Here is a 14,969-nt window from a genome sequence, read left to right as displayed (position 1 = left end):
TCACCAGCACATCTCTATTATGGTATACTCAAGTATAATATACATGTGTGGGCTTCATTCATATGTACTCGTACAAAACAAAATTACCACAATGTGCTTCAACTGTGCCATGATTTCTTTGGTAGAATAACATGCAAAAACTTGATAAAATTTGCTCAAAGTCACAAAATCGTGGCACGATTGTTCTGGACCAGGAACCTTGATTTTCTTGATATTTTCATCTCCAAACTGTCTAAAACTACTTAAGACTTATCGAAAATGCATAAAAAAATTCTAAAACACATCATACAACACGACATAGTGACATCACTCAGGAAGATCATGTTGTATATTTTGGGGGACTCGCACTTATGAGGTGGATAAATCCTCTTAACGGCAGTGACAATGTCACGTCACAATTTTTATAATCATTTTTTATTTTGTAGGTCACATCCGAATTAATGTTGGAGATATTGACCGAGGATGCACCTATGGAAGAAGAGTTGAGTCTTTCCTTCAAAGACATAATCTTGGAGTGTGAGTGACTGGAAGCCACGCATTCTAGTGCATATCATGCATCGCAAGAGGTGCTTGTTGCTTCCATGAAAACACTGGCTTCAGCGTCACACGATCCAAGATGTGCAAAATATAGACTATGAAGAATCCAAATATAATATGAAGAAATCGTAAAGGAGGAGTCACCATCTGGAACAGTTGGTGGTGTGCAGGGTTTGTTACCACTAATATATCCCTCCAAATCTCTTGCAATAAGAAGAGAGTTACATTTCTTGTATGATGCAGGATAATGGATAAAGTCATTTCTTGAGGAAGTCATGGTATCAATTTGCAATTAAAAGAATTAGAAGGTTGATACCATGAATATAAATGATTCAGTTCATTGATTACATTCAAAGTACATCAACATATAGATTACAAAAGTTTAGATAAAATCTACGGTTTGTTACAGTAAACATATTGGATTAGGATTTACAATTTGAATTTGAATTTGAAAATAGATTACAATAACAAACTATGAGAATATTACTCCAAAAAACTCAACCCTTATATTCTCTGCTTATTTATATCTCAAGGGTATCATCATTATTAAAAGATATCAAGTACTGTTAATGAAATTGGAGGGATTATGACATTCATCTCATTGCCAGGATTCTGAAGTGGACTTTGTTGTGGTGCTATCTGCATACATAAACAAATAACTAGATATTAGATCCATGCACTGGTCTTTTTATTTTTGTAACAAATTTATAACAAAGGAAATATATGAACCTTTTTTGGTTCTGTGAAGCTATTCTCATCAAGTATATTTTGAGACGCGAGAACGGTCTTTGTTGACCCAGCTAGGTTTTTGCTCACATATCCTTGAAGAGAAATCTTGAGATTCACTTGGTTGTTCCCTAGGTTTGCAATCTGAAGAATCAATTGTGTTTCACCATCATGAGACAATATTGAATTTGTAACAATTGACAAGTAGGAAATCTACTAAGACAAAAATTTACAAATTATATTCTAAGAGCGTGTTTGGGTTGATTAGTTTGAGCTTATTTATTGGCGTTTGAGAAAACTTATGGAAATAGGTTATTTATGACATGTTTATGACTTGTTTTCACGCTATTTTTCTGAGCTCTTCAAAATAGCTTATGAAAATAGTTTACAGCTTATATGCAAACAATTTAACTTTATTTTATCGTTTGTTAGAGGAATAACGTATACATAAGCCCTTATACGACAAGTGTTCATGCTATAAGTACTAAATGAAGTTTTTAATGCAAACAAGACCTAGTTTTCTCCTGTAAATTTTACATATGTATAATATAACTCCTTAGCAAAACAAATTAACAGATAACTATAGTAAAGAGTATGTATTTGTTACCTTTATTTTTAAGTGAGTGTCATTATTTTGAGGATTTTTGCAAAGAATTGCAGATGCAGCCAGCATTCCGGGATCAGGTGTTTGAAGTTGTGAGTTGATAAAAGTTGCTCCATTTGACTCTTTAAACAGAACCTGCGTCCAATAGCTAGGAGTTCCATACGATTGATCGCTGTCAAAGACAATTGCATCTGGGCTCCAACTACAAAAATTGCACATCTCAATGTTATCATCATGCAATAATAGTTTATCTTAAATCTTATTCATGCAGTTCCCCTTAGCATGTTCATACTTAGGGGTAGGTAAAAAAACCAAAAAACCAAACCGAACTGTTGAACTGAACCAAACCAAACCCTGAATCATACTCCTATATTCAGTTACTTTATGAATGGAACATGACAGTTAAAAGGAAATAGAAAGACATACTTTCTATCATTTGCATTTACCAAAAGTGGTGCATAAGAAGCCATTGCAACATGATCACTGCATTAGAAATGGAAACATATATCGGTGAGTATAAAATTGTACATAATTTAAACAAAAAAAAAAAAAAAAAAGTAATTTACTCTCATAGATGAACCATTCATTGTGCTATTTTTGTAAACATAAACAGCAAGCATGAGCTTTCTTGGAAGAAGTGATTTACTATTCGAGTACATCTGTTTGGGGTGAGAAAATGTGATTTTGATAAAAAAAAAAAAAAAAAAACATTATTAACATTGATTTGGGCATAATTCAGTTACTTTTGGTGTATTGATGTTTTTACTCAAAAAGAAGTTTGACATAAAACATAATGTAACCTCTCAAAAGCTAGTTTCCGTCCCTTCAAAGTTGATGTTGTAAAAAATTTTATCGAGTGAGTTGAATGTAAAGTAATTTATGTTTGGATACATGCACAAATGAATTGAAAGATAAATGTGAGGCAAAAAAAACCATTTGTTGAGGCAAAAGCTTCAAATTTTAACTTCAAATTAAAATCAATTATAGAGTCAAAATCAGTTCTACTAAAGATATCCAAATATGTCAAAATCAATTATATACCTTTAAAATCAATTTGTCTTATTAAATAGATAGACCAAACATATAATGACATTTTCTGAGATATGTAATTCAAATTTCTAAAGTCATTTATAAAATTATTTTTCTCCAACCCATCATCATAGTTTGAGATGCAAAATACATGGTCAATTTCAAAAATTGAAAGCAAGATTAAAAGCTTGCAATGCAAGGATCAATAGAAAGGTGTAGTCTGACCTATTTCTTTCTAATCCAATAAGGAATCCAGCTTCAGCCACACCAGCCAAAATGGTTCCAAACTTAGCTTGCTTGTCTCCTATTAGAGCATATTCACTCACAAAAGCCTATATATAGGACATTCCAATTTTCCAAGCGTTAACTTAACAACCAAATTCTTACACAATATAAACAAATATTTTGATACAAAAAGAAGAGAGCTTCATGAGAATGAATACAAAACCTTTGGTCCATTGCGTGGTGACTTATCAAAATTAACACCAAGATTAAACATAGCTCGAGCATCATCTTTAGGATAATTCTGGTAAGAAATTTAGAGTATTAGAGAGATATATGTAAAAATTGGAAACCAAATTATATACATAATTGTTTATCTAAGAAAGTGAAACATGAAATTGTTAAGGTTATAATTTTTTAGAGATAGGATATTTACTTTATATTCATACAGATCGGCTGGGTGATCTAGCGGCTTCTCATGAGCATCACAATTTGAAATAATTTGAATATCTGGATAAGATTGCCGTATTGCTTTGTGGAAGGCCAAGTAATTTCCTAATCAATAAAGATTTTGTTTTAAAAAAGGTCAGATTAAATATTTGATTTTATTTACCACTTAACAAATATTTGGAGAAATTTTTTTGTCATCAACATAAAATTAAGAAAATCTCTAACCAGGGTTATTTACAAGGTTCTTAAACTTAAGAATCAGTTGTTGAAGATGAAGTCTAGCACGAAGTCACAATAATTTTTTATACAAGCAATTAGTTCTTACTACTAAAATATAACTTCATGAGTTACATTATTTTAAGTTGTAAGTTTTAAAAGAGATGCATTATGACAGAAACAAATTCTGTAGTTGCTGAACTTGATTTGAAATAATAGAGAGAGTCAATAAAAAGGAGTTTAGCAACTACAATTTATAAAAGAAGAAGAAGGAAATTAAAGATGCCCTAATATATTCCTTCAAAAAAAAAAAGATGCCCTAATATATAAAAAAGAAAATAGAAGAAGAAGGAAATTAAATAATTAAATCACATAGTTCCTAGATATGAGGAAAAGAGAAAGAATACCAAGGTAATTTTTCATCCCACAATTATTGCTACCAAGAGCAATATATTTTAGGACAAAAGGCTCTGGGTGTCCCATAGATGCTCTAATGGCTCCCCATTTTGAAGTGGATGGACCTCTAGCAAACTCAATACTATCAAGTGCTTCCTACAAATTCAGTTATGCAAAATTAAATATACTATCAAGTGTTTCAAAAAGAATAGAAAAACCAACATCTTAATGGGATGGGAAACAAATAAGAGTAAGAAAATATACTTGCACAAAAGGTGAGATGGCACTTGTATCAACACTATCAGTCTCACTGAGGCCTGTATAGTAAAATTAAACACACATGAAAGGACAAATTTAACAATCACTTTTTTTAAAACAATTGTAGCAAAAACAAATAGTGATAATGTAAAATATACCGTTGTTGATGACCCATACAGGCGTTGCACCAATGTCCTCAGCTAGCTGCAGAAGAAAAATAGTGTATCAGTATTGAAATCTACAGCAAAATAATTTTATTAATTAAATTTATATTAAAATGTGAATAAATAAACCTACTTGAAGACCCTCGTAATAACCAAATCCCTCGTCTGTCCAATAATTCCAAACATCATTAAAGTGTCCGGGTCTTTGTTCTTGAGGTCCAACCGTATCTTTCCACCGAAATGCGTTCATCAATGCTCCTCCTCGAAGAAAATTACCACCTTTTGAAAAGAAAAAAAATTGCATTATTGGAATTTTGAGTTTATTGAATGATTTAGTAACAACGTGTCAAATTAAATTTGTATTAGTATTAATATGTTTTCTCTTAGATTACTATAGCATGCTTAATAAGCCAGAAAATGTTATACATACCTGGAAATCTAAAAAAGGCTGGTTTCAACTGCATTATCATTTCAACCAAGTCGCTTCGGAAACCATGTCCCTATTTATACCAAGGCAAATTTGAAATTAAAATAAGCATTGCCAATAGTTTCTGATTAAATATTAAAGAGTATAGTAGTGATACCAGTTAGAAAAGTGAAATAGTTTCTAATATTCAACTCATATACCTTATATGTGTCTTGAGGCATAGCTGATACTTGGTCTAACCATATGGTTCCTTTTTTCGTTGTTCTTAAGGTAAGACTTGCATTTGAACTTGATGCACTGGCTGTTATTATGGTCTCCATTTTTTTCCACTTTGCAACCTTTTTATTACGTCTGCAAAATCAATTTTTTTGTTAACGACAAAATTTTATTACTAACCAAATCTTTGCACAAGACGAACAGAGGCCGGCAGAATATAAACAACATCACAAAGAGTGGTGTATATAGGTGGAATACGCAGAAAAAAAAAGACAATTATTATGTCTATGATCATATATCTCTCTAGGATATAGTGCTCACTTTATGATTTGGCTAGAACCCAATATTCCTCCACTTTTTGCATCTCTGAATGAAATTGTCATATCTTGTGGTCCTGACGAACGATAATTGAGTGCTACCTTGTATTGCTTCCCTTGCACAATATTCTGAAACAATGTATCATAATATGAAAAACACACATGTATATGGTGCAATATTATTTTATGGGTTAATAGTGCTTTACCCCTTTGTAATTTAGGTCATTTTTTATTTTCCACCCTGTGAAATTTTTTGTTTGGTTTTCGTCCTTATAATTTGAAGATTTTTTGGTTTTGGACCTTCATGGCAAATTTCGCCCCTAGTAATTTGATAAAATTTTGGTTTACCCCCTTGTAATTTGAGCAAATTTTGGTTTACCCCGTGTTAATTTGAGCAAATTTCGTTTTAACCCCCTGTCATATTGTCAATTTTGTACTATCAAAATTCATGAAGGTCCAAAACCTGAAATCTTCAAATTACAAGGATGAAAATAAAAAAAAATAAAAAAAATTACATAATGAAAAACCCGAAAATGACCTAAATTATAGGGGGTTAAAACACTATTAACCCTTATTTTATTTATGCGTATTAGACAAAGTCCCTTAAACTATGATATAGAAGTTCTCTATTTCTTTTAGATTTTAGAAAATCAAGTGCATCACTAAATAATGATTGAAAATATTAAAATTTTAGTATCGTAATTTTGATAAAAAAAAATGTAAATATATTATAATAAATTATGTTCAAATATCATTGTTGCCTAAATTTTAAAAGATAGTAAAAAAAAAAAAGCCCGAATATCAATCACTTTAAACTAAAGGCTTGTTTAATGTCCGACATAAATATGACACCAATGGATGTTGTTACATTAATCATTTCTATATGTTAAATTATTCATGATGTTTATAATGTTCATGTATGTGTCAACAATACTTGATAGGTCATAATTAAGCATAATTTTTCACGATATCAACGATCCCAAATTAAGGAGTTTGCGTAAGTTTTTTTTTTTAATTCTTACCATGCCCTTAAAACCTGGGTTAGAAATTCCAACACCATCAACTGGGCAATTATCACATAGCACATCAATTCTCAATGCAACCTTATTGCGTTCAAAGCTAGAACTAAGCTCAGTCACTACATGAATATCTGCTTCTGTTCCAACTATGGCCCAAGGGTCAAAATTTGATGGAACCTGAGTTCCTCCGGCTTCAAACCCTAAAACACAAATTCATATATTTGAACACTATGCATAATTAAAATCATCAATTGTGTGAAATTAATGTGACTGATTGGTAACTCTCTAAGAAGTATCGGTGTCCATTATGTTAAAATAAAGGGAAATGCTAACCAGTGTCCCCAAGAACTGGTTCAGGATACTAAAAAAGGAAATTATATAATAGTTATTGCATTAAAAATTGTGTAATCAATCCATTAAAAGTCAAAAAAGTTTCATTTTTTAATAATAACTTAATAAATCTTTAACTACTGCCCTCAGGACACCGGTTAGCATGACCCTTATTTTTTAGAAGTTTTAGAGAAAATGGAAATTAATGACCTCTGTTGCTCACAAGTTCAGACCATATTCCCCCAGTACCAGCACGGTTGACCTCCTGTAAAATAAAAAATATTTAAATACAAATAAACATCTAAATTATTCTATCTAACCATGAAGAAATCAATTATTTAAAATGGTTCATAAACCTTAAATTAGCATGAATTTAAAAGCTTTAGTATATTTAATTTTGAAGATATGAGCATAATAATTTCCTACCTCAAGAGATATTCCAAAAAGGGTGTTAGGAATTGGCCTTCCAGCTGATCCAGCATTTACAACTAGAGTTGAGGTTTGGTTGCCATCAGCATTACATTGAAATGCAACAAATGACACTATAATTAGGCAGAGCCTAAAAAAACTACAACATGATTTTGAGAAAACCATTTGTTTTTCCTTTTTTTCCTACCAAACTAAACAACTAATTCTACAAGTAAACCCTCCAATTTCTGTGTTTTTTTGTTTTTTGTTTTTGAGAGACACCAATTTTATTGTGTTGTGTTGTGGTATTTTTCTTTCTTGTCTTTTAATTTTGGTTTGTATTTATAAGACACACTTTGTGCTATTAATGTCAAAAAATAGATAAATGTGACTAAAAATAAGCGAAGACCCGAGTCATTAGCACATTTGCTTTCTATGGATCAAAATGTTACAGTTTTCTAAGGATCATTTTTTTTTTTTGTTGAAGGATTCTAAGGATCATGTTACAGCCAAGTTCTATTCTAGTAATAGTAAATCAAAAAATTAAAATGCTAACATTGGTAGTAAAAAAATGATAACAACACTTTATTTACACACTAGCTATTCAACATATTCTTTAATTGATCTATATTTAAAAATATATATATTATAGTTTACACGCTCGCCTTATAAATTGACAACTTATGTATATATTGTCTTCTTTAAGAAATAAAAATGTACTGGCTTTTCAAAATGAAAAATTAACTAATAAGTAACAAATAATGTTTTTTGGTACATAAATGATCAAGTATTTTAAAAGAGTATTACTAGAATTCTCTTACGGATGTATCCGTGAGCATAGCTAAATTGATAAGAATATTGCGATATGTATGAGCCGAGGTTCGAACTCATAATTCTCTTATTCAACTTAAAGAGTGAATATCTAGCCATCATGCTACTTTGACAAAAAAAAAAAAAAATCTCCCACCTTTTTTTTTTTAAACACTCTTACAAATATGTTACTTTTAGTTTACACTTAAAAATAATCAATATTGTTAGCCGAAAGTGGTCATTAGCCTAATTAGACTGATTTAGTCGATGTCCAAGTAACTGAATGAAGGTTAGCCGAGTTATCAACAGAAAAATACAAGCTAGATTAATTTTCTTAAGTCTACTAAGATCCACGAAGGTCATAGAAGAGTTAGAATTGGTCAACGACGATGGAACTTGACAACTTCGGAATAATATTAAGAATTTCATATCACAATTCTACATATTATTTACAGGGAGCATTTTTAAATTACATAACCAACTACAACCCTTTATTATGTTGGTTTAATTTATCATCACTTTAAATAGAAGACCATGAGGAAGAATCACTCTCTAACATCTTCAGATTACTGGATTCTTTCAACAAATCAAATGATGTGAATGAATGTGGTGGGACTATTACATTCATGTCCTTCCCAACACTTTGAAGTAGACTCTGGATTGGAATCACCTGTATCAACATTGAAATCAACAAAAGCTTAAGCTAATGTAGCATGGTTCCACAATTTTAAATCTTTGATCCAAAGTAGAGGAACTAATTGGCTCAATTGCAAATTACAAGTTTGGAAAGACTGAAATTTAAGGTACCTTTTTTGGCTGTGAGAAAGAATTCTCATCCATTAAATTTGTAGATGTAAGCACAGTCTTTGTTGAACCAGATGACTGCAATGAATTTGGGTCCAATCCATTGAAAGAAATCTTGAGGTTCACGGCGCTGGTACCGAAGTTCACAGCCTGCAAAAGTTAATTGTTTTAGGGTGATGACAGTGCTAATGAAAGCATTTATGACACAACAAATCTGTTTATTAATCGACAAAAATTAGGCGCAGGTCCTTATCTGCTGATTTTACTGTTCTCCAATCACACATCAACATAAATCACAAATAAACATGGATTATAAATTTATTAAAACCTAACATTTCATAGTAACACCAGCTTACAGAAAAAATATAGGAAACAAATAGTGAGAACAATATAAAACCTTAGTGCAGGCAACTTTATGTCATTAACTATAAAAGAAAATAAAGCTTGATTCTCTATTTCAGAAAGTATATAAGATGACTCAGAAATGTGTAACTAATGCAAAGTTGTTTTTCTTACCTTTATTCTTATGTAATTTTTCTTATCTACAGAATTTTGCCAAGTAATTGCTGATGCGACTAGTGAATTCGAAGCCGTAGTTTGTAGTGATGAATTCAGAAGTGTTGCTCCATTTGACTCTGAGAAAAATAATTGCATCCAGTAGCTAGGAGTTCCATAGAGCTGAAAAGAGTTGAATACAATTGCATCCGGGTTCCACCTTAAGAAATAAATTGACAAAATATTAATTAATTTGGCCATCGAGAAGGTACAATTCTTCCATGATTTACTTACCTATTTAAACGAGAGGGTACTAAATCAAGGTACAGTTTACTTAGAACTTAATAGAAATTTCCAAGTAAAATCAGAAGAAATTACCTCCTATCATTGGCATTTACAAAAAGTGGAGCGTAACTCGCCATATGGACAATATCACTGCACCGAAATGAAAAAAGAAAATATTAAAAGGATGCGTGCCGTGCTTAGTGAACCTTATGAATATCTCATGCCGATATAATCAATTCTGTGATCGAAAACACAAACCATCTTTCTGTTAAATACAATGTGTATTATTTAGAGTATGATATATATATGCCAAGTATGTTGTGGAGATTATAAGGGTTGTAACTGATGTAGCCTAATGTCATAAAAATCTCTTCTAAATGGTTTTCATATTCCACATGGGAAACGGTGTCTACCTCCTGCATAAATAATGAATTAAAAAATTATAAGAAACTGCAGTAAACCTGTTCTTTTCCAGTCCAATAAGGAATCCAGCTTCGGCAAGGGCTGCCAAAAGACTTCCTTGCCCGGCATCATTTCCGGTTACAGCATACTCACTTACAAATGCCTGTAAAGTGTTCAACCAGATTGAGGACAAAAGCAAATGCCAATAAACAATTAAAATAGAGAGGGGTTCAAGATAAAACCTTTGGACCACTTCGTGTTACTCGATTAAATGTTGTAGATCTAGAAAACATGTCATTTGCATTTGTATAAATCTGAAGAAAAAAACGGTGAGATAAGATACTGCAAGTGGATGTGTTCATCTGTATCTGAATTGAAAAACAGTACTCCATTGAAGTCGGTAATCAAAGAAACAGTGATAAGATATATTACATGATAATCATACATATCAGCAGGGTGATCTAGAGGTCTTGAAGAACCATCACAGTTTGAGATAATTTGGATATCTGGATAAGCACGTCTGATTGCATCATAGAATCTCAGGTAGTTTCCTGGTCAGTCAAAAGATTTAACAGAAAAAGAAATGTGTCGTGTTATTATGATTCAATTAGAAGAAGAAAAAACAAAATCCAGAATTTAATCCGAAGTGCTAATGTATGTTAACAAAGAACAGTCACATTATCTTCTAAAGAAATGCATAAGAAAAACATGCATACCACGATAGTTCTTTTTTCCACAATCCTCATTTCCAACGGCAACATATTTTAGGTTAAATGGCTCCGGGTGTCCCATTGCAGCTCTCATGGAACCCCATTTTGAAGTCGGATCACCTCTCGCAAACTCAAGTCCATCAAGGGCTTCCTATAATCAAGATTTCAAGATTCTTAAACCAATTTTCATTAACAGAAAAAGACAGAAATTAATATAGATAAAAATGAAGATTGAGATATGTACTTGTACAAAAGGTAAGACAGCGGACGTATCAACTTCATCGTTATGGCTGACACCTACAATGAAACATCTCAATTAGAAAACAAACACAAATTTACTAATTTACTTTGTTAGAAACAAACTTAGTCAACAGAGTTAAACAGAAACATACCATTATTAAATACCCATATCGGCAAAGCACCCAAATCCTCTGATAACTGTTTAACAACAATAATAATATATATTATGTTACTTGCATAGCACAAACTGAGACCACTTTTAACTACATACGAACATCAGAATCTTCGAAATCAATATTCGGAAAGAGGCACTTACTTGGAGAAACTCATAATAGCCAAGTCCATCATCAGTCCAGTACTTCCATACATCACCGAAGTGCCCTGGTCTCTCCTCCCAAGGTCCAACAGCCGCTTTCCATCGAAATGCATTCCTTAAATAATCTCCTTCGACAAAACAACCACCTAATGCAATGCAAACCAACATTCTAAAAAGTTATCTGATCTGTAAGTAGTCTGCTCATACGAAAACTAGAAGAGTGAACTGGACTACAAGATTACTAAATCGTGTTTACTTTAAAATATGTACTGAAGAATTAAAGGTACATGTTAAAATTTTGTCTAGATTTCAATTGTCTGTGCTTCATTAATAAATAAATAAATAACTATGAGAAATGCCAAATCACAGTTCTAAACAAATAGAAAACATCCATATAACCAGATAAACAGAACATATACTTATAATTTATAGTATAAGGCATAAGTAGTTTAGGAATGTGGAGCCAGCTTAGAAAGTAACAACTAAAACATAACCGAATAAAGTACCACAGAAAACAACAAAACACAAATTCAAATATTAAAAATCCATAATTCCTCAAATAGCTGAAAGTGAAATAAAATCGACATGTTATACTAGAGATAAAAATTACGTTATGCATACCCGGAAATCTGATAAAACTTGGTTTCAAATCTACCAGCATTTGAAGAAGATCACTTCGGAAACCATGTCCCTGTGCCAAGTTAAGGATGAATATTATTAATAAGGATAGGGGAGGACAATGCAGTATTACTAACATTGACATCGGATATCAAAAGTTAATGACATTACATATCCTTGGTTAAAATACTTCATTTGTAAATAAGGTAATTTACAAAGAATAACTTACATAAACTGCTAAGATACAAGTCTTTACAAACAGTATTCTATATCATGAATATTAAAAGATATGCAATCATTGCAAAGTATGAAGACCAAACATGCTATATTTAAGGATAACGTGAACATAAAAATATATACAGAAATAAAGAAGAGACATGAACCAACGAACCAAGAGAACAAATAATTTACCATCCCTACCCTTACCACCACAAGTCCTTTTGAATAAACAAAGTTAATTTTACTAAGAAACATTAATGTTTGTTATTGACAATCTATTTGCACAACTAGCACGGGTGAAAATTAACATTTTATTCAAACTCACGAAGAAAAAATTCTATTAATTTTTGGCTCAAAATATCATGTCATCTGGTAAAAGTAATCAAATTCAAAATATAGGCCAACCTTATATGTGTCCAGTGGCATAGCAGACACTTGGTCCAACCATATCACACCCTTTGTAGTTGTTGTTAATTGAAGTCTCGAGTTTGGATTTGTTGCCTTGGCCTCCAATACAGTCTCCACCTTTGTCCAGTTTGAAAAATCGGATGCAGAACCCCTGCAAGGTCAATTATCAGTATCACTAATTGATGCAAAAGATAATTGGGATTAAAAAAATTACGCGCCATTAGATCCGGTTTGAAGAGCTCACGTGATCACGGTTGAAGCAAGGCTTCCCACACCGTTAGATCCAGTCAACGAAACTTTTAGATTAAGTGGTCCTGTTGAACGAGCATAGAAGACAACTTTGTATTTCTTCCCTTGCTCAATATTCTGAAAGATTATATTAGTAAGCATATCCGCAGCTAAGGACTTAAAAAAAAACTCAAAATGAAAGTGATCAGACAAGGATCTAACAAAATTCATAACCTAATAATTAAAATTAAATGACAGACTTTATGAATTGGATTAATGTTATTCATTATTTAATTTTGAAGTTCAGGAAATACATGCACATTGAATTTAAGATCGAATTGATGCAAGGCTATCAATTAGTCTCACCATGCCCCAGAAACCAGGGTTATAAACGCCAACACCATCAGTGGGGCAGGTACCGTCACATAACACCTCCAATCGAAGTGCAACCTTATTACGTTCAAAGCAGGATGTACGATCGGTTTCAACATTAATATATGTTGCATTTCCAATAATTGACCAAGGATCAATATTCGACGGAATGTTAGGGCCTCCAGCTTCAAATCCTGTCACAAGAATTATCGATGATTCAGTTACACTAGAAAACAGTAAGCTTTAAATCATGAACAGCAAGGTAAACAATAAACCGTTCATTTTCATTTAAAATTTAAGAGAATATGAAAGTGACCTCTGTTGCTCACAAGCTCAGCCCACAATCCCCCAGCTCCAGCATGATTGATCTCCTGTAGATCAAATTCAAGAAATTCGTCATTGTCTGCTATTTCGATTGTGAGGCAGGCCGACTCAAATACAAACATGCACGCCTATAATAAAATCTAATTTTCTATAATACCAAGTTCTATGTTATAGCCTTTTCATTCATATAATAACTTAGTACTCATAAACCATATAACAACTGGGTCAGGCTTTATGTCCCTCCGGTCTTGTAGTCTTATGTACTATTTTCGTTTATTCTAATCTACTTAGAGTGTCGCGGATCCTTCTGCAGCGAATATCATCAACAACATTTCTGAATTGCAAGATACTAATTTTATAATTCTCACCTCAAAAAATATTCCAAAAAGAGTCTCCGGTATTCGTCTTCCAGATGCCTGAGAAGCATCTACAACCAGTGTAGCATTCAAATCAGCCTGCACTTGCACATCAAAGCATTGAACCACAAGGTAAACCACAATCAACAGTTGCAGCATAAAAACACAGCATGAATCCTTTGAAAAACCCATTTCTCTCTTCACAACATTCAATCTATCTGCAGTCACAACAACAAAATGTAATGGAAATTTAAATAGAATACTAAACAAAGTTAAAAGGAAACATATGTAACAAACAAGTTAACTAACACTAGTGTATTATGTGTCACCACCGCTTAATAATGTTACAATATGACAATAATATTAATAACCGACACCTTTTTTTTTGCTATGGTCTATTTTCAGCTGAAATTTCAGTCACAAGGTATGTAAAAGATTGAAACAGGAAAGTTAAGAAAACCATGTAAGAAAAATGAATCATAAATATAATTACTAAGTAGAAAAAGACTCACAAGTATGTATATATTATTATGAGGTGAAAAGTTGAGGGAGTGAGTAATGAATTTGGTTGAATTTATAGAGTAACAAAGATTGAATTGGTGTGAATTATGAAGGAAAAGTGAAGATAAGAGTGATGTTGGGTTTGGATTTGGGTTTGCTTCTACGGTTGGTTGAAAATAGTGAAAGTGAGTTAGGAATGATGAATGTGTTTGGTTTAAGATTTTTTTTCCTTCTTTGTGTTGTGTTTGTGGGACCCATTTTTGTTCTGTTTTTGGCCGTCTAGCTTTGACGCAATCACATTTGTGCGTGTCAGTAACTAAACAGATAAGTACATCAAAATAAACAATTATTTGTGTTTATTTTTTTAGGATAAGTTTTGTTTTTTTCTATATCATTGGAAGTCATGTTAATATTATGATTATATTCAAAAACACCTAAATCAGATGATAATTAAATTAAAAAACACATTGGATGAGATGATAAAATATATGTTTCAACTTAATTTGAGATTTTAACTTTGAATTCAGTTTTGAGAATTTAATAATGTTAGATGTTTTTAAAA

At 31.9% G+C, this 14,969-nt stretch overlaps 2 protein-coding genes across 2 annotated transcripts; both read right to left on the bottom strand.

The window, feature by feature from the left end:
* Nucleotides 1-1,006: 1,006 nt before the first annotated feature.
* On the bottom strand, nucleotides 1,007-8,363 carry LOC11433786 (alpha-L-arabinofuranosidase 1). The gene is made up of 17 exons (XM_003624814.3): nucleotides 7,338-8,363; nucleotides 7,122-7,176; nucleotides 6,585-6,781; nucleotides 5,567-5,691; nucleotides 5,230-5,380; nucleotides 5,033-5,102; nucleotides 4,736-4,881; nucleotides 4,597-4,642; nucleotides 4,445-4,497; nucleotides 4,192-4,336; nucleotides 3,555-3,673; nucleotides 3,345-3,422; nucleotides 3,122-3,228; nucleotides 2,294-2,350; nucleotides 1,871-2,069; nucleotides 1,267-1,407; nucleotides 1,007-1,176 (listed from the first exon to the last, which is right to left on the bottom strand). Exons 1-17 carry the CDS (start codon nucleotides 7,503-7,505, stop codon nucleotides 1,084-1,086), a joined length of 1,950 nt encoding a protein of 649 aa, XP_003624862.2. The 5' UTR covers nucleotides 7,506-8,363; the 3' UTR covers nucleotides 1,007-1,083.
* Nucleotides 8,364-8,505: 142 nt separating this feature from the next.
* On the bottom strand, nucleotides 8,506-14,614 carry LOC11413291 (alpha-L-arabinofuranosidase 1). The gene is made up of 18 exons (XM_003624813.4): nucleotides 14,419-14,614; nucleotides 13,919-14,124; nucleotides 13,543-13,597; nucleotides 13,221-13,420; nucleotides 12,871-12,992; nucleotides 12,624-12,777; nucleotides 12,003-12,072; nucleotides 11,382-11,527; nucleotides 11,218-11,263; nucleotides 11,070-11,122; nucleotides 10,832-10,976; nucleotides 10,548-10,666; nucleotides 10,358-10,429; nucleotides 10,175-10,278; nucleotides 9,807-9,863; nucleotides 9,450-9,648; nucleotides 8,937-9,083; nucleotides 8,506-8,799 (listed from the first exon to the last, which is right to left on the bottom strand). Exons 2-18 carry the CDS (start codon nucleotides 14,096-14,098, stop codon nucleotides 8,650-8,652), a joined length of 2,019 nt encoding a protein of 672 aa, XP_003624861.1. The 5' UTR covers nucleotides 14,099-14,124; nucleotides 14,419-14,614; the 3' UTR covers nucleotides 8,506-8,649.
* Between the last annotated feature and the right edge of the window lie 355 nt (nucleotides 14,615-14,969).

Source organism: Medicago truncatula, chromosome 7, assembly GCF_003473485.1.
Source record: "Medicago truncatula cultivar Jemalong A17 chromosome 7, MtrunA17r5.0-ANR, whole genome shotgun sequence".
Lineage (NCBI taxonomy): Eukaryota > Viridiplantae > Streptophyta > Magnoliopsida > Fabales > Fabaceae > Medicago > Medicago truncatula.
Note: the sequence above shows the minus strand (reverse complement) of the source record. Positions and strands in the feature narration are given on the sequence as shown.